Raw genomic sequence first — 24,505 nt, 5'->3', positions numbered from 1 at the left:
GAGCTCATGCCCAAGTTTCTGCTGTACTGGGTAGGAGCTGGGGTCAAGGCCACAAAGATGGACAACACATGAGTCGAGAGAGCAAATGCTCTTGCCTACTTCTGCCCATAACTGAAGAGGAAAATAGGATGGAGGAGAGTGAAAAAAGACCAGTCTGAGACAAGGAACCTGGCCGTCATGTCCCTGTTACCCCACTGCCTGTGCACCTGAGGCAAGCGACCTCTGGAGTCCGTCTGTTTCTCATCTGAGCAATGAGGGACTCGTACATCATTCAGCACAGCGAGCACTTCCTCCATCCCAGGTGCAGGGACCGGTGGTGAAACCAGTGCTGAGTAAACCAGCCCTGTCCCCACTCAGGACTAGCTCAGTCCTCAACTCTGACCGCACATTTAACAGCCTGGACACTTTGAAAAGACAAGACAACTCACTCCAGATTAATGGGATCTCTGAGCTAGGGTCCCGACACTGGGGGGAGAGGCAGGGAAGAGGGCTTTTCAAATGTTTCTGATGCCCAGTGAGGATTAAAAACCACTGGACTTAGAGGATTTCTGAATCTAACTTTCTATGACATTACAAATGAGTACTTTTTTACAGGTAACCCCCCTCCCAAAAAAAATCCTGTGGTTTCATTAATAATTTGGGGGAGGGTGAGAAAGGGTAGGAGGTACTTTGCCATGTCAACAATCCGATGTTGAAAGGTCAAACTGCTGTGAGTCACCTCTAGTCTCAAGCATGCCTCCTGGGATTCAAATTCAAAAGCCATAGGCAGCAAGTCATAAATGAGATTCTGGCACCCCCCCCCCCCCCTCCTTGCCCCAAGGGGCCACAGATGCCTGCATCTTGTCCTTCTGCATGTGTTCCTCTGGGTTAAAGTATTACTTACCAAACTTTGGTCATTCACAATTTTTGTCACGTCTGTTTACCACAAATGCTATTTCTTAACCTTTTTCTTTAAAATCAATTCACAAAGTATTAGCCCTGCTGAATATTAAAACATAGTACAGAGCCTCTTTAATTAAAAGTGAAATGTTGGCACATGAATAAACACAGACCAATGAAACACAATAGAAAATCCAGAAATAGGTCAAATTAATTAAATATGATAAAAGACGGCATCTCAATACACTGGGAGAAAATGGAATTTAATTGATTGACTGTGAAGATCTAATTGGCTTTATAAAGCAAATCATGAATTGGGCAGCATCTAATCTAGCAACTAGAAGGGTGCTCCCAGAAAATGAAATTTTATTATTATTATCCTCACCTGAGGATATATTTTTACTAATTTGAGAGAGAGAGAGAGAGAAAGCACATGATTGGTGGTTGCCTCCCATACTCAATGCAACTGGGGATAGAGCCTGCAACCTAGGTATGCACCCTGGCCAGAACAGAACCCACAACCTTTGGTGTATGTGATGATGCTCTAACCCAGTGTTTCCCAACCTTCTCTCATGATGAGAATCACCTGGTGGAGTTGTTAAAACACAGATTCCTGAATCCCAACTAAGAAGTGCTAAACTAGAATTTTTGGGAACATATAGGTAAAATTGTATACTTAACTAGTGCTCTAAGACAGATGTTATATACAGAGCACTAAGTTAGGTATGCAATTTTACCTATATGTTCTCAAAAATTCTAGTTTAGCACTTCTTAGTTGGGATTCAGGAATCTGTGTTTTAACAACTCCACCAGGTGATTCTCATCATGAGAGAAGGTTGGGAAACACTGCTCTAACCAACTGAACCACCCAGTCAGGGCGAAATGGAATTTTTAAAAATTTAAAATATTTTTAAAAAATTGGTTTCAGGGAGGAAAGGAGCGGGAGAGATTGAAACATCAATGCTGCAAGAGAATCTTTGATCTGCTGCCTCCTGCATGCCCCACACTGGGGACCGAGCCCACAACCTAGGCATGTGCCCTGACTGGGAACCGAATCACAACCTCCTTGTTCATAGGTCGACACTCAACCACTGAAATATGCTGGCAGGGCTGAAAATGGAATTTTTAGTAAGTGGTATTGGGATAACGGAATAATTAGAAAAGGATAAAATTGGGTCCAGCCCTCAAACCATATATTTTATTCTACAAGTATCAGGAAAACAAACAAACACACACTCCACTATGTAAGCAAGTACCAGAAAAAACAGAGTGAATTCAACCTAGAAGTGTCGAAAACTTTCCAGCAAGAAGCAGTGAGTCAAGATCAATGTCATTGCTTGAGCCACTTAAGCAGTGACAGGGTTGAATCCCATATGAGTGTTGATTCCATTACTGCGGGCAGTATGGGAGAGCAGCAGGTCATCCACAAACATCTACTCTGTCTCTCCCCATAAACCAGCTGCCTACATTGGGGAGAACAACAAAGACTACGGGGAAGTAGGCTAACGGTTATGCCAAATGGGCAGTAACAGATAATGCAGGCTGGAGATCTGCAAAGGCTGGAGAGGGAGGGTGGTCTTCAAAGGGCTGGCGGCTCTGATTTTTGCAGCAAGGTTGATAATCTTTCCATGAAGATGGGCTGACTTTCAGGTGAGCTCCCCGGTCCCAGGTGCCACTCCCAGCCAGATTAGAATGTGCTTTCCTTAACCAGAACAAAACAATTACGGTTAACAGAGCATGACTGATATTTCTTACAATTATAGCTGGACCCCAATATCCTATTTCTGTCCCTATCAAAGAGATTGGAAAAAGAAATCTACTTCCTTTCCAGTTAGTAACAATACCCACAAAATCACATGCATCAAGAACCCCTTCTGCATCATTTCGGCGCCACCTCTGCAGAACCAGCTTGCCCAGGCTCTGACCTGCTGCCCAGGGATGCCAGGCGAGCCCTCTCAGAACCCACCTGGGAACTCCTGTAGTGAGGACGATCCTTTGTCATACCAGATGGCAGTATGGAGAGATGCGTCTCCCTTCCTCCCCGAACATCAGTCCTAACCCATACCGGACACCTGTACTGGCTCCTCCTCCTCCACTTCTCTCCCCTCTCCCCTTCCTGCTCCCAGAGGTCACATGCCTTCTAAAACTCCTCTCCTAGGAGCTTTCTGGAGAATCCAGTTAAAATCAGTGGCGTTATGCCGAAACCGGTTTGGCTCAGTGGACAGAGCGTCGGTCTGCGGACTGAAAGATCCCAGGTTCGATTCCGGTCAAGGGCATGTATGATACATTGGCTGCGGGCACATCTCCAGTGGGGGGTGTTCAGGAAGCAGCTGATCGATGTCTCTCTCTCATCGGTGCTTCTGGCTCTCTATCCCTCTCCCTTCCTCTCTGTAAAAAAATCAATAAAATATATTTAAAATAAAATAAAATCAGTGGCGTTAACACACTGTTTCTAAAACACAGAAAAATACTTCGTTATTAAAATTTAAAAAGCATTCCTCAGGAGAGTAGCATGCCTCCCTTCTCCCTGAGGGAGGGCTGTGAGTAGAGACTTTTCTGGGGAAGAGGACAGTGGGATGGGGGATAAATGCGTGACATTATAGCGATGACATGTCAACAGTCATAACTCCTGCGGTAGTATCTCCCTCTCTAGGTGACGCATGGGACTTCACCACTGTGTCTCCCTCCCTAAAGCGTATCACCCCAGTCCAATCATGAGAAAGGCACAAGAGAAATTCTAATAAGGGCCCCCCACAATATGCCTACCCAGCACTCCTCCAAATCATTGAGGCTACCAAACGCAAGGCAAGTCTGGAAAAGGCCCGCAGCCCAGAGGAGCCTAAGGAGGTATAGAACTACCGGTACTTGTCATGTGCTGTCCGAGAGGGGACCCTGGGACAAAAAAGGAAAGGAGGAAACCTGAGTCAAGGATGGACTTTCACTAAGTATAAAAAATGTCACTATGTAAGACGTTCCCAGGGAAAACTGTGTATTTGGGACGTAGTATGGAAACTCTCTGTAGTAGCTGCTCAATTTTTCTGTAAATCTAAAATTGTTCTAAAATATAAAGTCTATTAATAAAAAGAGAACAAAAGCTTTTAAAAAGCTTCCTCCAGCTCTGGCAATGGGGCCTGGGATCTGCATTTTGGAAGGAGATACAGTGATTCTTATGCACAGTAAAGTTCGAGAAACACCTGGGTCACTGAAAGTTATCTATAATAATAAAAGTGTAATATGCTGATTAGACCAGACAGCTGAATGACCTTCCGGACGGCCTTCCGGACATCTGGAAGACAACCTTCTGGGTGAAGCTGGGGCTGCAAGGGCCGAGGCAAGCCGTCATGGTTACGAAACAAGCTGCCGCAGCTGCGACTGACCAGCGGGCTTCGGCTGGTGGGCGGGCAGGGCCTCCCTCTGTGAGGAAAGCCCAGGTCCCGGGTGCCAGAGGGAAGGCGGTGCCCGCAGCCGGGGGAAGCAGGCCTACTCTTGAATGAGTTTTGTGCATCAGGCCTCCAGTAGTACATATGCCCTTACAAAGGAATAACAGGAGACACCCTCCACATCATGCCTCGGGGCCTTGGGATGGAAACACAGACAGAGCACTGTCCTGCAGGAAGGCACTAATCCATTAGGCAGGTAATGAAACGGCTTTCATCTTGGATGCCCGGAATGTTGCCCCTGGAAGGACCCATGCCAAGGGGAAAGAAAGGCATGATTTACAGTCCATTTTACGGCGCCAGTGTCAATATTTACTAAGCATCTCGCAAGTGCCAGGCACGGTGCTAAGCTCTAGGGATCCAACAGAGATCAATACTGCCTAATCCTTTATGAAACACAGGAAAAAGTGTAAATACAAATACAGCTACAGAAGAAATGTGAGATGCCACAGCAACAAATAACAGGGCAGGGCCCTCAGGCAGCCTGGAGGCCATGCACTGCTCCCTGAGGGTGGCATGTAAGCTGGGATTTGAAGGATCAGAAGTTGGCAAGGGGAGAGGAAAAGGAGGTGGACTTTGGTCAACGCATGAATTAGTCCCTTAATCTTACTTAAGGATTCCTGGAGAGGAAACAGAAGACCAGAGCAGTAGACACAGGTCCTCACAGAGGCCAGAGTGGAGGGCAGGCCCTAGAGAAGGTTTGAGGGTTCTGGGAGCCTCGAAGGAAGGGACTCCGGGCAAATATACCACGAGGGGGAGGGGACTGGAGCAGGTGTGTAAGAGGCTTCCCAATCCAAGCTCGTGTAAGCTCTTGTAAGCTGTCCAGTGCCTCTAAAGATACGGGAAGAGGTGTCTCTGGAGCTTTACAAAGGCATGTCTGTTTTACTCTAGAACAAGAAACACACATCGGCTCATGTTTCTCCTTTTTCCATGGCTTCCATGAATTTCACAGCTAAATGCACTCAATTACATTAGCTTTCTTTTTAAAAACATATTTTTTGTTGATTTCAGAGAGGAAGGAAGAGGGAGAGAGAGGGGAACATCAATGATGAGAATCATCGATCGCTGCCTCCTGCACACCCCACACTGGGGATTGAGCCTGCAACCCAGGCATGTGCCCTGACTGGGAATAGAGCCATGACCTCCTGGTTCATAGGTCAATGTTCAACCACTGACCCACACTGGGTGGATACAGTAACGATTTCTTAATCTAAATACTCTGGTACAATGATCTCTACCCCGAAGTAGCATGCCTCCAGTCTTGTCTTTATTTCAATAGTCTTGTTTTGTGTCTCTTAGAGAGAATGTCCCTGAATCTTTTGTAGAAGTTGAACATTAATAGCAGCTGTGGTTTCTAAACCAAATACTAATGATCACTTATGATCGGTAAGTCATACCGTGACCTGGCAAAAGGGCAGAATATTTGAAATCAGAATCGTGCCAGGTTTTCCATCCTCGCAGACACAACAGACTGGGGTGGGGAGGCAGATCACTAACCTCCATGGAGCACTACAAGCCAAGGACCTCCGGTGTGTCCTCATCTGACCCTCGTAAACCCTGTGAGGGGAGCAGCTCTTCGAACAGCCCTAACGACACGTGCTCCGAGTATCTTCAGAGACAATGCACAGCCCACCTGAAGCTGGGGTTTAGGAGCCTCTCACACACCGTCTGACTTACGTTTGAGAAGGTTACCAGCAAGATATCTGCTCCGTGTCAGCCAGCCTTAAGGAGGCCTCCGGGGCAGAACCCAGGTCTGTCTGACTCTAAAACCCAGCCCACTTAGAATACAGGGGACAAAATGTGACCTGAATCAGTTATAACAAACTCTAACTTCATCCACAGCTACATCATCTCCAAAGCAAGGAGCAGATGATGTCTTTCGCATGCACGGCCTTGAAGACAAAGACAGTGCATCTTCAAACACAGCAGCTGGAGAATTCAGGAACAGGGCTCCCTCCGCTGGTGAGCACAGGGAGCCACGCCACTTCTTTCGAATCCTTTCCTAGTCTTTCCTTTGCCTTTTTTTGGGGGGAAGGGGAGGGCGGGTTTGGAGGGAACCTCTACTTCCTTTCAGTAACTTTCTCTCTTTCTTTATCTCTTCTTTGTTTAAATTTAACATTCTTGTAATAATTGTTCAATATTTGAAGTCCTAATGGCTGATGACTTCACAAAATAATTTGTTTCAATTTAACACTTAATAACTTTTAAAATGTTTGTTTATACCCTTTGGCATCAGTAATAATACCATTTGCTAATTTATCTTAAGAAGATAATCAGAGAAGCATGCCAAGATGTATGTATACAGACATTTACCATCACCATATTTTAAATGGTGGATTGCTAAACATAAGCTAACTATCCTAAAACTGGGTTACTGGTAAATAAATTATGGAATATCATGTGATAGACTATTATCAACTATTTAAAATGTTTTCAAAGAATATTTATGACAAGGAAATGCATCCATGCTAAATGCAAAATTCCCAATACAAATGCATCGTACAATATTAAGTTTGTAAAAATGTTACACGTACACATGAAAAAATTAAAGAAACTAAATCACATGTCTTATGGGATTATCCCTAACAAGCAGGATCAATGATGATTTTAAAAAAGTGGTGACTTATGCCCTCACCAGTTTGGCTCAGTGGATAGAGCATTGGCCATGCACTTGACCAGGGTCGATTCCTTCTTTATACCTTTCTGTGTTTTTTTAATTCTCTATATTCAATATATATTCCATTTAAATCAGAAGAAAATATATTTTAAAGGTAAGAGACAACTGCCCTCAGAAATCATTCTCTCTCTGGGGATCTCCTTATGGGCTAGGAAGGAGAAAGCTGTGCCCTTGATGGGGGCCTGGAGCCCTTCCCACGTCAACTGGGCGTGCTCCTTGCGAAGTTGCCAGCGTGATACTACTGCACACCTGATGCTCACCGATAACCTGGAGTTATAGAGCGTCCAGTCCACTGCAAGGCTGAGACCTGGGTAATACACATGTTCCCTCTAAGGGGAAGCAATCTCTGTGAAACAATGCCAACATAATTTATTTATTTATTTATTTATTTATTTAAATATATTTTATTGATTTTTACACAAAGAGGAAATGAGAGGGATAGAGAGTTAGAAACGTCGATGAAAGAGATACATCGACCAGCTGCCTCTTGCACACCCCCCACTGGGGATGTGCTCGCAACCAAGGTACGTGCCCTTGACCGGAATCGAACCCGGGACCTTTCAGTCCGCAGGTCGACGCTCTATCCATTGAGCCAAACCGGTTTCGGCACATAATTTATTTTCATGAAGCTTATTTATGTACAATTATAAACTAGGTCTAAATTTTTGTTTTACATTATTAGACACAAACAACCAAACCAGTAAGATTCAAAATGACATTACTTTAATATAAAAGGATGAAGCCGCTTAAATTAAAAATCATCATCCTTGTATGAATGCATATAAACATAACCAATGGATACAAGACACTGGGGGGAGGACAGGTGAAGGCATATGCAGGGGGGCGGGCAGGGGAGGCTGGGGGGAGGTCAAGAGGGAAAAAAAGGAGACATATTACAACTATGTGTAATGCATCAAACAATAAAAAAATAAATTAAAAAAATAAGTAAAATAGGAAGTATATTTAAAAAAATAATAAAATTCTTGCAATTATTAAAAAAAAAGCATGTTGAAAAACATGGTATAGAATTTACAAGAGAAAAAATAAAAGATATATTGCTGATAAAAAAATAAAAATAAATAAAAATAAAAATCATCACCCACTAGGTAAATACGGTGATGACACTGCCATAAAACAGGTAGATAGAACAATGGAAGAGAGCCTAGAAGGATGCACACACATCCCATAGCCGCTAGAGCTGGCCTTCCTGACGTGACTTCTAAAGACTTCTGGAGGGAAGCTGCCCCCATCTCCCTGCCCCCTCCTCCCCCCCCCCCATTCTGCAGCATTAAGTTCAGAAATGTACTTGGACCAGCTGTTAGCTTGGGCTACTGGCGATAAACAAGGGCTGTGTTTGTGCCTGTGTGTCTGTACTGCACCTTGTAGTCACAATGCACTCTGTAGGTACTCCAAGACGGATGAAGTGCCCTGGCCCAGGTGAGGCAGTCCTCTGGCACATAACCAGACCTCCAATGTGCTAGTCTGGCCACGACTTACTTACACAAGGCTGGCGTGATGGGGGCAGGTAAGCTTCCTGAGGGTCAGAGGTGATCCTCACTCAGACGTTACCAGCTGCGACTATGCACCCTGAAGAGGATTTTGGGACCTGGGTGTTTGTACAGTCATTCAACTTAGAAAACATGGCTGATATCGCTGCCAGGTATCTACTGATATAATCAAGTATCTGATCAGCAATTTTGAAGAAAAATGTAATCTTGACTTTTATCTCATTCCAATGTGAAGAATAACTTTTAAAAAATTCTTACATATAAAACAGTAAAACAAGTTAATGTGTAACCAATCTTCTAGAAGAATGCCGTCCTAAACATAGGAAATGATGGGGGGAAAGTCACAGAGAAAATTATTCAGTGATATAAAATTCTCTAACTTCTTTATATCAAATCTTTAAAAGATAAAAGGGAGATAGTGGGGATGTCACAGAAGAGATTGTACCAACAAATGACTAAAGTATATAAACAGAAATATATTCGCATACTGTGTGTGTAGGGTTTGCTGATGTTGTTTTGGTAGAAAGGGATTCAGTAAATGCCTGTAAATCTGTTAGGGATACTTGGGGGGGTGGGGGTGGGGTGTCTGGTTCCTTCTACCTCCTTATTCATATAATCCAGTACCATGGGGGACAGTAAGCCCTCAAAAACGATTTCTGAAAGAAGATATGAAAATACATTAAAGCCTGTTAGAAAAGGGTCTGTTACAAAAAGAATTCAGGCAGTAGACTAGAAAATAATGAAAACCTCAGACACAGCTTCTTCTTTTTTAAAAAAATCTTCATCTGATAGAATTCTTTTAGTTAAGAGTGGAAGTGAGGGAGAGAAAGATCGATGTGAGAGAGACTTATTGGTTGGTTGCCTCCTGTAGATACCCCAACCCAGGTGGGAATGAACCTGCAAACCAGGTACCTGCCTTTGGCTGGGAATTGAACCTGAGACCCTACAGTACATGGACTGATACTCTAACCACTCAGCTCACCAATCAGGGCAGACACAAGCCTTTTTTATCTGAGTAACTGATTCAATAGGACTTTTTTGCTAAAATGTGGACCAGGGCTGCAAGTGTTCAGCTTATTGGTTAGAATGCATCTGCAGCCGATGCCTTTCTGAGACACTCCTTCAAAGGGAGAGCTTGGAGACTACATTCTAGACCTTTTCACTGGGTCACATCTAGGTAACCGGGGTTGCCTAGGTAAAATGATGTATTATTTCCGTTTTAAAAATTCAGGATTGAACAAAAAGGAAAGTGCTTTTCATGGATGAAACAAATTGCTTATACACATCCAAATCAAATGAGCTGACAACAGACGTGATGAACAGACATAATGAATAGTCTCCCTTCACATTAGGTCCATTTGAAGGAGACAAGTATTTGAGATCCATGTACATATACTTATATAGATGTTTATAAATAGTCTGCAACAGAAAATCATGTTAAACTGTCAGCAGCATTTTAAACATGTGTAAAAAACCAATGACTTAAAGGAAAAAGAGCTGACTCATTTTGAAAAAAACATTTAAGAACTTCCATTTCTATACCCATGTCTTTATTTTTTTAATTTTTTAAAATAAATTTTTATTGTTCATATTATTACAAATGTTCCTTCCCCCCCCCCCCCCACCAGGTTCCCATCCCACCCTCTGCCCTTTCCCCACTCCCCATTGTCCTCATCCATAGGTGCACAGTTTATGTTCAGTCTCTTCCCACATCCCCCTCTCCCCTTTTCCCCAAGAATCGTCAGTTCACTCCCCTTCCATACCTCTGATTCTATTATATTCAACAGTTAATATTGTTCATCAGATTTTTTTTAAATTTCCTTGGTTTTTAGATTCACTTGTTGATAGTTATGTATTTGTTGTTCATAATTTTTAAAAAAATATATATTTTATTGATTTTTTACAGAGGGGAAGAGAGAGGGATAGAGAGTTAGAAACATCGATGAGAGAGAGTCACCGATCAGCTGCCTCTTGCACACCCCCTACTGGGGATGTGCCTGCAACCAAGGTACATGCCCTTGACCGGAATCGAACCTGGGACCTTTCAGTCCGCAGACCGACGCTCTACCACTGAGCCAAACCGGTCTTGGCGTGTTGTTCATAATTTTTATCTTTATTTACTTTCTCTTCTGAAAGAACCCCCTTCAGCAATTCATATAATTCTGGTTTGGTGGTGATGAACTCCTTTAGCTTTTTTTTATTAGTGAAGCTCTTTATCTGACCTTCGATTCTGAGTGATAGCTTTGCTGGATAGATTATCTTTGGCTGTAGGTTCTTACTATTCATCACCTTGAATATTTCTTGCCATTCCCTTCTGGCCTGCATGGTTTCTGTTGAGAAATCAGCTGACAATCGTATAGGTGCTTCTTTATAGGTAACTACCTTCTTTGCTCTTGCTGCTTTTAATATTCTCTCTTTGTCTTTTGCTCTTGGAATTTTAATTATGATGTGTCTTGGTGTGGTCCTCTTTGGATTCCTTTTGTTTGGAGTTCTGTGCGCTTCCTGGACTTGTAAGTCTAATTCTTTCACCAGGTGGGGGAAGTTTTCTGTCACTATTTCTTTCAGTATGTTTTCGATATCTTGCTCTCTCTCATCTTCTGGGACCCCCATAATTCTGATGTTGGTTCGCTTGAAATTGTCCCAGAGGTTTCTTACATTATCTTCAATTTTCTGGATTCTCTTGCCTTCTAGCTTCTGTGGAGGAGTGTCTTCTGGCTCTTTATGTTTCAACTCTTTGACTTGATTCTTGCAATCTTCCATTCTGTTTTTAGGACTCTGTATAATATTTTTTATATCAGACAATGTATTCTTTATTTCTTGTTGATCCCTTATCATTTCTTGTTGATCCCTTATCATTTCTTGTTGATTCCTTATTAATTCTAGTTGATCTCTTTTCATATCCTCATAGGTCTTATCCATCTTTTCTAGGAAATTCTTGAAAAACTTTATAAGCGTAGATTTGAACTGTATATCCAGTCGCTCTTTGTCCTCCATTTCTTTCGTTTGTGATCTATTTCGTTGTCGCATTTCGCAGCTACAGATGGGGCGGGGTTTCAGGGTGGAGCCTACAGCCTTGGCTTCCGTCAGCCCGCCCTATGCAGGTCCTTCAGTGCTCGATGCAAAGCGCCTCTGAGAGAAAGGTGCCCTCGATTTTTGCCTGCTGCCAAACAGTCTAGGCTCTCCCCTAATGAGCCCAGTATTGGGGTTCAGTTCAGTTGGAAGTGGAGTTGGAGGTGGCGTTCAGAGCAGACTGGAGCCCCTGTCTCCTTCCCACCGGGGCAATCCCGCGGCACAGCCAACCTCCTTTCGCCGCTCCCCGGGGTTCCGCCTTACAGCCCAGCTCCCTCTGTGTGAGCCTGGGTCCCCGGGGTCTGGCCTAGAACTGGGGTCCAGAGCAGTTGGAACTGGGGCCCAGCACAGTCGGAGCTTTTATCTCCTTCCTGTTAGGGAACGCCAGCCAGGCACTCGGCCTCCCTCCTCTCCGGCTCCGTCCTCTGCGCGCGCCGCATGTCTCCGTACCTTAGGCTTTTCCAGCTCCTCCGCGCTTCCTTCTGGTTTTCTCCTTGCTTTTTGTTGTAGAATTTCCAGTCAGTCGACTTTCCTGTAGTTCTGGGTAATGTCCATTTTATATTTTAGTTGTATTTTATTGAAATTGTTGTGTGCGGCTGCGGCTAGGTGTCTACTTGAGCAGCCATCTTGGATTCTTTTGTCTATACCAGTGTTTCCCAACCTTCTCTCATGATGAGAATCACCTGGTGGAGTTGTTAAAACACAGATTCCTGAATCCCAACTAAGAAGTGCTAAACTAGAATTTTTGAGAACATATAGGTAAAATTGCATACCTAACTTAGTGCTCTGTATATAAAATCTGTCTTAGAGCACTAGTTAAGTATACAATTTTACCTATATGTTCCCAAAAATTCTAGTTTAGCACTTCTTAGTTGGGATTCAGGAATCTGTGTTTTAACAACTCCACCAGGTGATTCTCATCATGAGAGAAGGTTGGGAAACACTGGTCTATACCCATGTCTTTAAAAAAAAAAAAAAAAAAAAAAAAAAAAAATCCAGGAGGTCATGGTTCGGTTCCTGGTCAGGGCACTTGCCCAGGTTGCCATCTTGATCTATAGTGTGGGGCGTGCAGGAGGCAGTTGATCAATGATTTCCTCTCATCATTGATGTTACTCTCTTTCTCTCTCCTTTCCTCTCTGAAATAAATAAAAATGTATTTTTTTTAAAAAAATCTGACCCAAAAGAATGGAACCTAAGAATGCTATTCCACTATTGTTGCTAAAAAAAATTAAATGTTCTATTCAAGAGGACCAGATAAACGATAATTTTTATCAAATAAATAATAAAGGAAATCAAGACAGGAGAAAGATAGATCTATGGAAACAGAGAGGAAAGCACCCACTTCTAAAATCCTTTGCTTCATAGCAATAATCTGAATTAAATTACCATATTTTCAATTAATTGTATATTAAGAGGAACTAAAAATGTACTCTTAAAATTATCTTGATTCCAGATCTTTTCACAGACAGAGACAACCTAATATAGTTCCGACAGAACACAAGAAAAAAGCAATATTATTCTCTGCCGCTTCTGAAGCCCGGCAACTTACATCTCCTCCAGAACTGAATATAGACTCAAACTGCCCCTGAAAATGCAAACATCAGTAACCAATGACTAAGTAAACCTGAACAGAGAACTAGAAAAGCAGCAGGAAAAGTAGAAAAATTATCTGCTTGGAGGCTTCGGGGAGGAAGGGGCGACAGAGGCTCCGGAAGGGGAACACAGTTTTGGGGAGGGTGAATGCTAAAAGCTGGGCATTGGGTTGGGCGGGGAGGTGCTGGGACGAATTGACACGAGGAGGCTGAACAGAATGGGCTGGCTCTCAGAAGGACTGCAGCTCCGCTTAGAAACGTCTCAGTCCCTGAAACTGCTTTGAAGCGGCTCCAGATCTTAAGTGCCCCATTTGCCTGACAAAAGCAAATGTGAGTTATCACTAAAAGAGAAAAACATCATCTTAGGCCTCTAATTATTTCCACAAACAATTCTGCACACATGATATCCAGCACACAATTATAAAACAAAACAAGGCACGTAAGACAAGAAATATGAATGAAAACCAACAGAAGCAGACACTGGAATCGACTCACACATACTACCATAACCAACTTTAATTATACACACTGTAGTCAAGGAGATAAAAGACAAGATTGAGTGTTTTGCCAGATAACTGGAAACTCTAAAATGAATAACAAGTACAAATTAAAGAATAAAAAATATGTACCTAAAATTAAAAACTCAATTGATATGTTTAACAAGAGATTATTCATAGTGGAAGAGGAAGAGGTAAGTGGGATTATCAGAATGAAGGACAGAAAGACAGGTAGAAAACATAGAAGAAAGATTAAGAGACACTCAAATGTTCTAACATGTGTAATTGTAGTCCCAGAAGGACAGAAGCAATATTTGAAGTCCTAATGGCTGATGACGTCACAAAATAATGAAAGACATGAAGCCACAGATTCAAGAAGCCCTAAAAACTTAATTATATATTTTTAAAAATTGTTGAAAACCAAACACAAAGAAAACATTTAAAAAACATTTTGATTAAAACAGACAAGTGATTTCTCAACAGAAACAACCCCAGTCAGAGAGAATACATTTAAAGGCTAACAGGAAACATTGGCAAATCATGAATTCTATAACTACTAGAAAACCGTTCAAAAACGGAGAAAAATGTTCTCAAATTAAGACTGTGGTGATGGTTGCATAATTTTGTGAAAATACCAAAAACAAAAACAAAAAAACACTGAACTGTACACTTTATTTAATTTAAAAAAATATATATATTTTATTGATTTTTTTACGGAGAAGAAAGGAGAGGGATGGAGAGTTAGAAACATCGATGAGAGAAAGACATAGATCAGCCACCTCCTGCACACCTCCTGCTGGGGATGTGCCCGCAACCACGGTACATGCCCTTGACTGGAATCGAACCTGGGACCTTTCAGTCTGCAGGCTGACGCTCTATTCACTGAGCCAAACCAGTCTCGGCTACTTCATTTATTTAAAAAGTTTTTAATATTGATATCTCAAATGGGAATCAAACCAGTGACCCGTTAGTGCACGGGATGACGGCCAACCGAGTCACTAGGACCAGGGCACTAAAAACCACTGAACTGTACACTTTAAATGGGTAAATTTCACAGTGTGTCAGTTATACTTTGATAAAGCTGTTTTTGTTTTAACTGAGGGATAAATAATGACAGTTGCCAATAAGCACTATAAGAATCTGTCACCGGCAGACCTGCACTAAAGAAATCCTGAAGGGCATTGTGAAAGAAAATGACCCCAAATGGAAGATGACAAATGTGCAATGAGAGCTATGAGTAAAAGAGGAGCCTTTTGATAAACAGTGCTCTGAAAGGGTTAACTGGAGAACACAAGGCTTGAGCCTTACAAAATCTAACAAATGTCAAAGGGAAAGCTCGTTCTGTGAGCCTAAGCCTTGCACAACATGCTCCCCTTGAGTGGTTATTTTACAGAAATTCCCGAAGACCATCACCCCTGCCCAACCCCCCTCACACCCCTCCCCAGAGGACATGGCCATAAAACTACGAAGGGGGACCGGTCCTGATACCCTGGTCAAGCCGAAGCCCAGTCTGCAGCTCTCCCGAGCACATACAAAGCCTGCTCCCTCCCCAACTCACTGCTGGCTCTTTCTTGAGTCAGACCACCTGCACCCAGGTGCCTCGAATAAACATCATTTTGGTTACATTAAACCTTGAGTCTGTTTGACCTCAGCCTAACCCCAAACCTTTCATGCTCAGTAAGTGGTGCTGATAAGAAATAAAATTTGAACCCATTTTCACAAGTCACACAAAAATCAATTCCAAGTAGACTGTAGATCTTACTTTGAAAGACAAAACTGTAAGATTTGTAGACGTTATAGAAAACTATCAGTTTTAAAAAAATACATTTTTATTGATTTCAGAGAGAGAAAGGGAGAGGGAGAGAGACAGAAATATCAATGATGAGAATCACTAATTGGCTTAGGGCAGGGGTCAGCAAACTTCGGCTCCTTGAGTGTGGCTCTCCCACAAAACACCACGTGCGGTACAGTGCGATCGAAACTTCGTGGCCCATGGGCAGAAGTCGGTTTTCGGCTCTCAAAAGACATTTCAATCGTTGTACTGTTGACATTTGGCTCTGTTGACTAAATGAGTTTGCCGACCACTAGCTTAGGGGGATCAAGCCTGCAACCCCAGCATGGCTCTGACTGGGAATCAAACCCTGACCTTCTGATTCATGGGTCCAATACTCAACCACTGAGAATCACTTGGGGGCAGGAAGCTATCTTCTTGATCTACAAATAGAACTCTTACAAATTAGGAAGAAAAAGACATGTAGACCCCAAAAGAAAACTGGGCAAGACACGTGAACAGGCACTTCATAAAAGAGGATGCCAAATCAACATGAAAGATGTCCAACCTCAAACTACCAATTAAAACCACTGGCCAGGATGGCTAAAATTTAAGGCTGACAATACCAAGTGTAAACAAGGACGTGGAGCACAAGAACACACTTACTTGCTGGTAGGAGTGTAAATTCATAAAAACACTTTAGCAACTTGGAACAGTATTAGGTACTGAAGTTAAAGATAACGCATATCTTGTGGAGCTAGAAATTCCATAGGTAGGCATATACCCAAGAGAAACGAATGTACCAGGAATACACATAAGAGTAGTCACAGCAGCATTAATAGCCAAATGTGAGAATCGATGAAAATGTCTACCAACAATGGAATGGATAAATCGTGGTGCATTAACACAATGCAATACTGTCTATAATAATAAAAGCGTTAATATGCTAATTAGACCGGACAGCCCAATGCGAAGGCGGGGCTCGGGGGAGGCAAACCCCTCTGGCTGCGAGGGCGGGCCGAGCCCCCTTGTACTAATTTCGTGCAATAAAAATGAACAACTACAACAGAATAAATGAATTTCAAAAACATCTCGAGAGAGCCAGACACAAAAGAATACAGATTGTATGATTTCATTTACACGAAGTTCACAAAATAGGCTAAGTGAAACCACAGACACTGTAGTTTATATGGCACATGTGTTTAGAAGGTAAAATCACACACACAAAAGCAAGGAAGTTATTACCTCCCACACGTCGGGGCTGGGCTGCTGGCGATGCTTTGGCTCCTGACCTCATAACCAACAGACCCGGGCTGGCGGATACACCCCGTTTAGGTCTGGCACTTTGTGGGCGTTCGGCGAGGAAGGAAAAGGGGACGAGGCAGGGGCGGGGAAGAAAAGCTCCGCTTCACCAGTAACCGAAAGGCGGCTCCGAGCCGGCAGCGGGCGGCTCGGCCCGGGGGTGCACGGCCGGAGAGACGGAAGCCAAACGGGCTTCGGGCCGGTCTCCCGGGGGCTGCAAGGCGCCCGTCCGGGCAGCGGCCACCATGTGCCACCGCGCGGCCGGCCGCGGCCACACCTGCCCGGGGCGTCCACACCCCGCGCGGCCGGCGCGCCCGCTCCCTCCCGCGCCCCCGCCTCCACACCCCCGGCGGCTCCCACCGCTCTCGACGCCCCCACGACTCCCCCGAGGCCGGCCCGGCGCCCCGCGCGGCCCGCCGGGCCCCCTCCCGCCCAGGCGCCCGCGAGGCTCACCTCATTGTCGCTGCCGGGGCGGGCGCGCGGGGCCGGGCGCGCGGCGCGGGGCGCGGGGCGTTAGCGGGGGAGCCGGCCCCGGGCGCGGCGGCTCCGCGTCTCGCTGGGCTGCGGGGGGCAACCGGGGTTCATCTTCTCGGGGCGGGGGTGTCCGGGCCGCTAGCTGCGGGGGTGGGCTGCGGCCGCGGCGCCTGACAGCTGGGCCCCGGCCCCTGCCATCTTGGCGGGCGCGTGCCCCGGCCGGCGTGTGCGCGCGCCGCCGGGGAAGGTGGAAGGAGGGGAGGGGGCGGCGGCCCCCAGACCCGCGCTGACGGAGAGGCGAAGGCGGATTCAGCCCGAGGGCCGAGACGGAGGGGGCGCCCCTCCGCCCGCTGAGGGGGTGCGCGCGCGGCCGCCGAGGGGAGAGCGCGCGCGGTGGTGCAAGCCCGACACAAAAGGCGCGGGGCCCCACCGCCCGCGCCTCGGGGAGCTGGGAGCGGGGAGCTGCGAGGGGCGGGGCCGTGAGAGGCGGGGTCGTGATAGGTGGGGCGGAGCCGTGAGAGGCGGGGTCGTGATAGGTGGGGAGGAGCCGTGAGAGGCGGGGTCGTGATAGGTGGAGAGGAGCTGTGAGAGGCGGGGTCGTGATAGGTGGGGCGGGGCTGTGAGAGGCGGGGCGTGATGGGTGGGGGGGGGCTGTGAGAGGCGGGGTCGTGATAGGTGGGGCGGAACCGTGAGAGGCGGGGCTTGAAAGGTGGGATGGAGCTGTGAGAAGAGGATACCGGAGGGGCGGAACTTTGGATAAAGTGTGAGCGACGAGGGGCGGGGCTTAAGGGCGGACCCAGAAGATGTGGGGTCTTGGGCGGGGGGCGGAGCCATGGGGGCGGGGCCTAAGGGAAGTGGGGCGTCGGGCGGGCACGTGGAGCGCTGCGCCCCGCCCCGCGCTCCTGCCCAGATGGAAGCCGGTGAACGCGCCAGCGTCGGGGCGCGGTGGCTGGAGGATGCCCGCCACCTCCGGCGCTGCAGCGCGCCCCGCCTGTGCGGACGCTGTGGGCAATCCCGACCCGAGGGGCGTCGAGGTCACCGACTCCTGAGGCCTCTCTTTCTAAATGATGATCCACGGCTGGGACTGGGAGTCGCAGCTTCTGCTTTTGGGAAATACCAGCACCTGAAGCCCAACAAGAGCCCCACCCAACGCCCCAAACCTGTGAAAAATCACATCAAAGTAGGTCAGGCAGGTTTTCTCTGGTTGGTAAATCCCCATCCTTCCTAAAGGTCATTCCTCAGAGTCTCAGTTCCCATCTCCAGGTAGACATTGCTCCAAATCCCTTTCCCCTCTGTCACAGCAACGTTGACATCATGTCTACCTTTTAATAAGAGCCTGTCTAGCGTGTGCCTGGCTCGGAGTAGGTGGGCAGTGAAGGGTCGCTGTTTTACTTCAGGCCCACTTTGGGAAGAGGCCCTGTGAGGGCTGTGGTTTGCCCGAGATAAAGAAGTGGTGGAGCCAGATCTCCCGCCAAGGTTTTTCTAACTCAGAATCCTAGTGGTTTTCTGTGGTTGAATATCATTCTCGGGTGTTGCAGGTTGGTCTCTACGTGTTTATCCCCCTCTTTCACCATCTACTGGTCAGAGTTCCGTAGTGATGGGTCATCACAACACAGCTCCACTTTCCGTCCCCCATTCGTCTGAACCTGTATCTTTCCACTCAGAAGGGCACCTTGGTTCCCTAGGCTTGTTAGCTGCCCCGGAGGGCAGCAGCCCCTCCTGATCTGATTTGCCCCTCTCTTCCAGGGGTCAAGATTGGTCTTTCTTGACCAATTAGAAGAGACTTGTTAAGCCCTAAAAATTACTAAAATGGACAAGCCCAGGTCACTTGGTGTCATTTAGGTGTGCTCTGCAGAGGCAGGGCTACCCTGGTCAGCGCGTCTCTCAGTTCTCTGAGAAGATTCCCTGGGATATTGGCCTGCTTGCTCCCAGCTTGTTTTGGTGAAGCACGTGGCCCACTCAGACCTTCAGATCAGGCTCTTTCCTTGCTGACTTGGAGTCTGACAGGTTGTTACTATCCGGTAACTGGAAGAAGGTTTGCTGGAAAATATTGATGGTAGAGTTGCTATAGAACACTAGTACCAAAGGCAGGGCGTACGTACCCACCCCCTCCATCAACCTTTCCTGCTAGCTCCCAATCCCCTGGAACAATAAAGACATTCACATTCACTTTGTTTGTTTGTTTGTTTGTTTGTTTGTTTTTGTTAATCCTCAACTTGGAATTTTTCCCATTGATTTTTAGAGACAGTGGAAGGGAGTATGAGAGGGAGAGAGAAAAACATCTATATATGTGAGAGAGAGACACATTAATCGGTTGCTTCACGCACACGCCCCAACCAGGGCAGGGAATTAAACCTGCAACCCAGGTACATGTCCTTGACTGGGAACTGACCTGGGACCCTTTGGTGTGCGAGCCAACGCTCTAACCTCTGAGCACACCAGCCAGGACAAGACATTCACATTCCTTTTAGGGGAATCGGAGAATGTTGATGCTGGAAGGGACCTGAAGAACCTGCCAGTGAAGGGTGAGGGCACAGCACACTGGGAAAGGGGAAGGGACCGGTCCAACATCACTCAGTGCATTCCTGGAAGTACCTGTGCTGGGCTCCCGGAGAGCTGGTTTCTGGCATCTGATGTATGTTCCTCAGGGCATCATGGGCAGCGGGAAGGCTCAGGGAGGACAGGGGACCGCTGTGCCCTAAGCTGATCTCCGATTCCCCATGGATGGGTGTTGGTCTTTGTCTAACCAGCCCAAGGAGGGGCGAGCGCTCAGACCCAGCTGCAGACCTCCCTGAACCTCCATTCTCATACAAAAGAGGGGACGCCTGATTCTGTCTGGCAGGCCCTGCTGAGAACCGGCGCAAAGTAAGCTCCCCAAAAGCAGCCTTCCCGCCCTTCTCCAGCACCCCACTCATGTCTCCGCCCCTTTCCCTTCACTAGGCATCTTTTGAAACACGTCTTTATTTACTGAATAAAGGCGTTCTTCCTTAGAAGCACATGAATTCATGTTTCCCATTCTTCTGATAAAAAGAAAATCCACATTTTGGGGGAATATGTGGCCCCCAAACGATTTGTTTGTGGAGGTCACCCGTTTTTGGATTTGAAAAATAGCTCACCGAAGTCAGTGACCTCATGACACACTAGCTGTTTTCTGGAAATACAGCACAATTAGTATTCATTCATTCATTCATTCATTCATTCATTCAGTGTTTATTGAGCACCTACACATCTTTGCCTCCTCTCACAGCCTGGCCGGCCACCGCCTTAGTCTACGTGGCAAATCATCTTCAGACCTCCCCTCCCCCATGATCTTGCTCCTGGAACCCTGGTCCCCACATGCACCATTCTTTCTGGGACTTGGGGCTCAGCCCATTTTCCCTGCCGCGATGGTCTTAGTGGCTGGCTCCGCCACCGAACTGAGAACTTCATGCATGTTTTATTCCTCTTTGCCCCCCTGCGAAGAAGAACCGAAGACACCCAGCTGAAGCACCCTCCTCCTCCAGGCAGTGTCGGGGGGTCAGACCAGCCAGGGCGCACAGACATCACGTGTGGGGAGCGGGAGACCCTGCCCGTGTTCTGGTTCCATCTGGCAGGAAACGTAAACGGCTTCGGGCCCGTTTTGCCTTCCTCGCGCCTGAGGATGGGTCACAGCTGGCGCTTCTCATTTGACTCGTCTCATGGACTCCTTGGCTCAAAATACAGCTCTCCTTAAGGCTATGTTTCACCCGCTTTGTAGACTCAGGAGGAGGGGCTCTTGGGAAGGGAGCCTGCTGGTGTCCTACAGAGGGGGGCGACCCCAGCTTCCCGATGGGGTGACTCAAAGACCCGGGCCAATCACGGGGAAGCGTGGCCAGATGCGGAGGACCTTGGGACCTTGCCCGGCAGATGACAACTCCTCAGTGCCATTGTGGGCGACAGGAGGAGGGCTGAGTCCCGGGCTGGAGCAGGCCTACCTTTCCGGAAGGGTCTGGAGCCACGTCCTGCCGGCCCGGGCTGCACGGAGTGTTCCCACTTCATTAAGCTAAGAAAACGAAGCCAAGTACGTGCCTCAGGCCAGCCCAGCCGGGACCAGAGGAAGCTGCTGACTCCACAGGAGCCTAAGCCCTTTCCCAGGAGCCCAGCCCCCTCTCTCCAGTATCCCAGCCTCAGTCACCAGGTCTCAGCATGGCGTGCATGTGTGCGTGTGCGTGTGCGTGTGTGTGTGTGTGTGTGTGCGTGTGCGTGTGTGTGTGTGTGTGTGTGTGTGTGTGTGTATGGAGGTGGGGACGGGAAGAGGGAAAGGGAGGGAGGAGGGAAGAGATGTCAGCCCTGGGGAAGAACTTCCTGGTCCATTCTCCCTGTTGCTGTCTCACACTGGCCTCGGCCTTGGCGACCCTGACAGCCAGGCCTTCGTGGGGGCTGATGGAACTCACTCCCACGTGGGGCTGGAAGGGCTGTTTTAAAAACAGTACGTGCTTTTAAAATGTAACCTTTAATCAGGGGCAGTGAGAGACAGAAACACACCGATCTAAACTCGGCTGGCACACTTCCTGCAGAGCGCCAGGGAGCACACAGCTTTGGCTTTTTGCGGGCCATTCCGTTTCTTTTAGAATATTCCACGGGCCTTGCAGTCTGAGGGTTGCCGCATGTAAATGAAGGGGCATGACCGTTGTCCCATAAAATGTTGTTTATAAAAACCAGAGGCAAGCTGGATTGGGCCTGCAGGCCATCGTTCTGATCCGGGACCTAGAAGATCAAATGGAAAAAAATTCCCTCACAAAGCAGAGTAACATAGGAGGACACGGAAATGATCATTTTGACAAAATGGGACACGTAAGCGATAGATTCAAGGGGCCCAACGTCTCAATAATAGCAGTTCCAAAAGGGATGAAGGAGCAGAAGCCACAATTGAGGACAAAACAGAGTTTTAAGTTGAAAGAACTCACCAGAAGAGTGGGCGTTTCCCCCGAAGACCAGGAACGGGACAGCTACCTGTCTCCCCGCTGCTGCTTCCTGTTGTACGGAGGCTCCTCAGGGCCGTTGGGCAGGAAGACATCCCTAATGGGAAGCAAGGGAAACTCTTATTTGCAGAAGACGTGACTTTGTCCTAAGAAATCCAGTAAAAAACTATTTCAATAGACACGTTCAGTAAGGTTGCAGGATGCGCAATTCATGTACAAAAATTAACCGTATTTTTATACACTTGCTTTGAACGTCGGAAAATAAAATGAAAACAATTTTATTTTCAGGAACTTCAAAAAGAATAAAGTACTTAGGTATAAATTTAACAAGAGATGTCAGTGCCCCTGACTAGTCAGTATTGCATGTTTAAAAAATTCTTGGGAGGAAAATGGATGCCTAAAACCAAGTTGGCAGCTGGGAAGCCAGCCAGCCCCGGGACCAACATGGAGAAATGTCACGCACTGGGACTGACCACCAAACAGGCTTGTGGCAAGCCCGCAGGCAGCCAAGGCCAGGAGCCCAGCAGGTGAGCCTGCTCTTCCTCAAGTTGGATTCTGCAGGGCAGACTCTGGTGTCACCGGGGCCGCTGGAGGTGCCGGGGAGGGGTGGGGTGCAGAGGGGAGAGGCGTGGGTGGGAGAAACGAACATAGGATGAGAGTATTCGTGGTTACCTCCACCGGACTCTTCAGCCCAAGCAGCGGCATCTCGCTCACATCACCGAGTGGATTTTCCTGTGCAGTTTTGTCTGAAGAAAGCTTTTGCTGCTAAAACAAGAGTTTGAAAGCCAGCTGGCCCCTCGGCCCCCAAGCCGCTTTCCTTCTCATCTTTTTTTTGGTAAATATATTTTATTGATTTTTCACAGAGAGGAAGGGAGAGGGAGAGGGATAGAGAGCTAGAAACATCAATGAGAGAGAAACATCGATCAGCTGCCTCTTGCACACCTCCTACTGGGGATGTGCCCGAAACCAAGGTACATGCCCTTGACCTGAATCGAACCTGGGACCTTTCAGTCCACAGGCCGATGCTCTATCCACTGAGCCAAACTGGTTTCAGCTCCCTCTCATCTTTTCATAACATTCACCTGCCACCGTTCTCGTCGGGTCTGCCTGGATGACTTCCTGGTCTGTGAGCATTTGGAAGAAGTTGGCAATGTGTAAGTTTTTCTCCTTTTACAAAACCACTGCTTAATTTGGAACACCATTTAAACTTGCTTTTCCCAAATGACCCAGAACTAGGCTAGCGCGCAGGGCTGAGGGCGGGAGGGGGGGCGGTTTCGGCACGCACCTCGCTCCGCTCCCCTCGGAGGCTGATGAGGTTCGCAGCCGCCAGGCAAAAATAGCTCCGAGCAGCTTCCGGCAGGAAGACACTGACAAAGGGAAGAGGGACTCATTTGCTAAAAACGGGAGGCGGCTCCCAAACTGCTACCATCGTTTTGGAATTTATTTTTGCAAAATGTGTCAGGGGGCAGAAAGGGAATCTTGTGTTCAGTTCAGCCAGTCCGCTGGCCCTGAAGTAAAGCTGACTTAAACAAATAAAAAAATAAAAAGCCCACTGGCTAGGTCAGTGGTTGGCAAACTACCACAAACTACCACGGCCTGGGAGAGTCTATGTTGAAGAAGTGGCGTTAGAAGAAGTTTCAGTTTAAAAAATTTGGCTCTCAAAAGAAATTTCAATCGTTGCACTGTTGATATTTGGCTCTGATGACTAATGAGTTTGCCGACCACGGGCCAGTTGTATCCTCCTAAGAGGGCCACAGCTCCTGCGGGGTGGCACCATGCAGCCCCCCTTTCTGGGTTCTGTAAACTGCTCCCCCCTAACTCCTTTAGTGGGCAGTAGCCCCACAGCACTGCAATATCCCTTGTCCTTTACCCTTACATTCTGCCCACACCTTGGTAAACACCTGTAGACATTTATTAAACCCTCCTCAGACTACCCTGGTTAAATGTGCTGTCTGGCTCCTACCAGGACCCTGGCAGGTACACTGGTAAAATGTATGAATGCCCCCCTAAACACATTTACTCATTTAATCATAGCAATGACCCTGCAGAAGTTAGTCACATTGTTTAAAGATGAAATAAGCTAACCCAGTGGTTGGCAAACTCATTCGTCAACAGAGCCAAATATCAACAGTACAACGATTGACATTTCTTTGGAGAGCCGAAAACTGACTTCTGCTCATGGGCCACGAAGTTTCAATCGCACCGTACGTGTGTGCCCACACGTGGTATTTTGTGGAAGAGCCACACTCAACGGGCCAAAGAGCCGCATGTGGCTCGTGAGCCGTGGTTGCTGAGCATGGCCCTAGGTGGTTGGTCAGCAGACCGAAGGATTGCAGCTTCGATCCCTGGCCCTGATTGG

The 24,505-nt window shown here is 47.0% G+C and overlaps 1 protein-coding gene across 2 annotated transcripts in view; it reads right to left on the bottom strand.

The window, feature by feature from the left end:
• The window catches only part of EVL (Enah/Vasp-like), a 111,719-nt gene extending 94,045 nt beyond the window's left edge, over window positions 1-17,674 (bottom strand). For both annotated transcript variants that reach the window (XM_084889143.1, XM_084889145.1), the window contains exon 1: window positions 17,186-17,674. In XM_084889143.1, the coding sequence (XP_084745269.1) occupies window positions 17,186-17,190 (5 nt within the window). In that variant the 5' untranslated portion in view covers window positions 17,191-17,674. The remainder of the gene's footprint in view (window positions 1-17,185) is intronic.
• Window positions 17,675-24,505: the final 6,831 nt, after the last annotated feature.

The sequence above is a fragment of the Pipistrellus hanaki genome, assembly GCF_964339955.1.
Source record: "Pipistrellus hanaki genome assembly, chromosome: 1".
NCBI classification, from domain to species: domain Eukaryota; kingdom Metazoa; phylum Chordata; class Mammalia; order Chiroptera; family Vespertilionidae; genus Pipistrellus; species Pipistrellus hanaki.
This window is presented reverse-complemented; position numbering and strand designations above follow the sequence as displayed.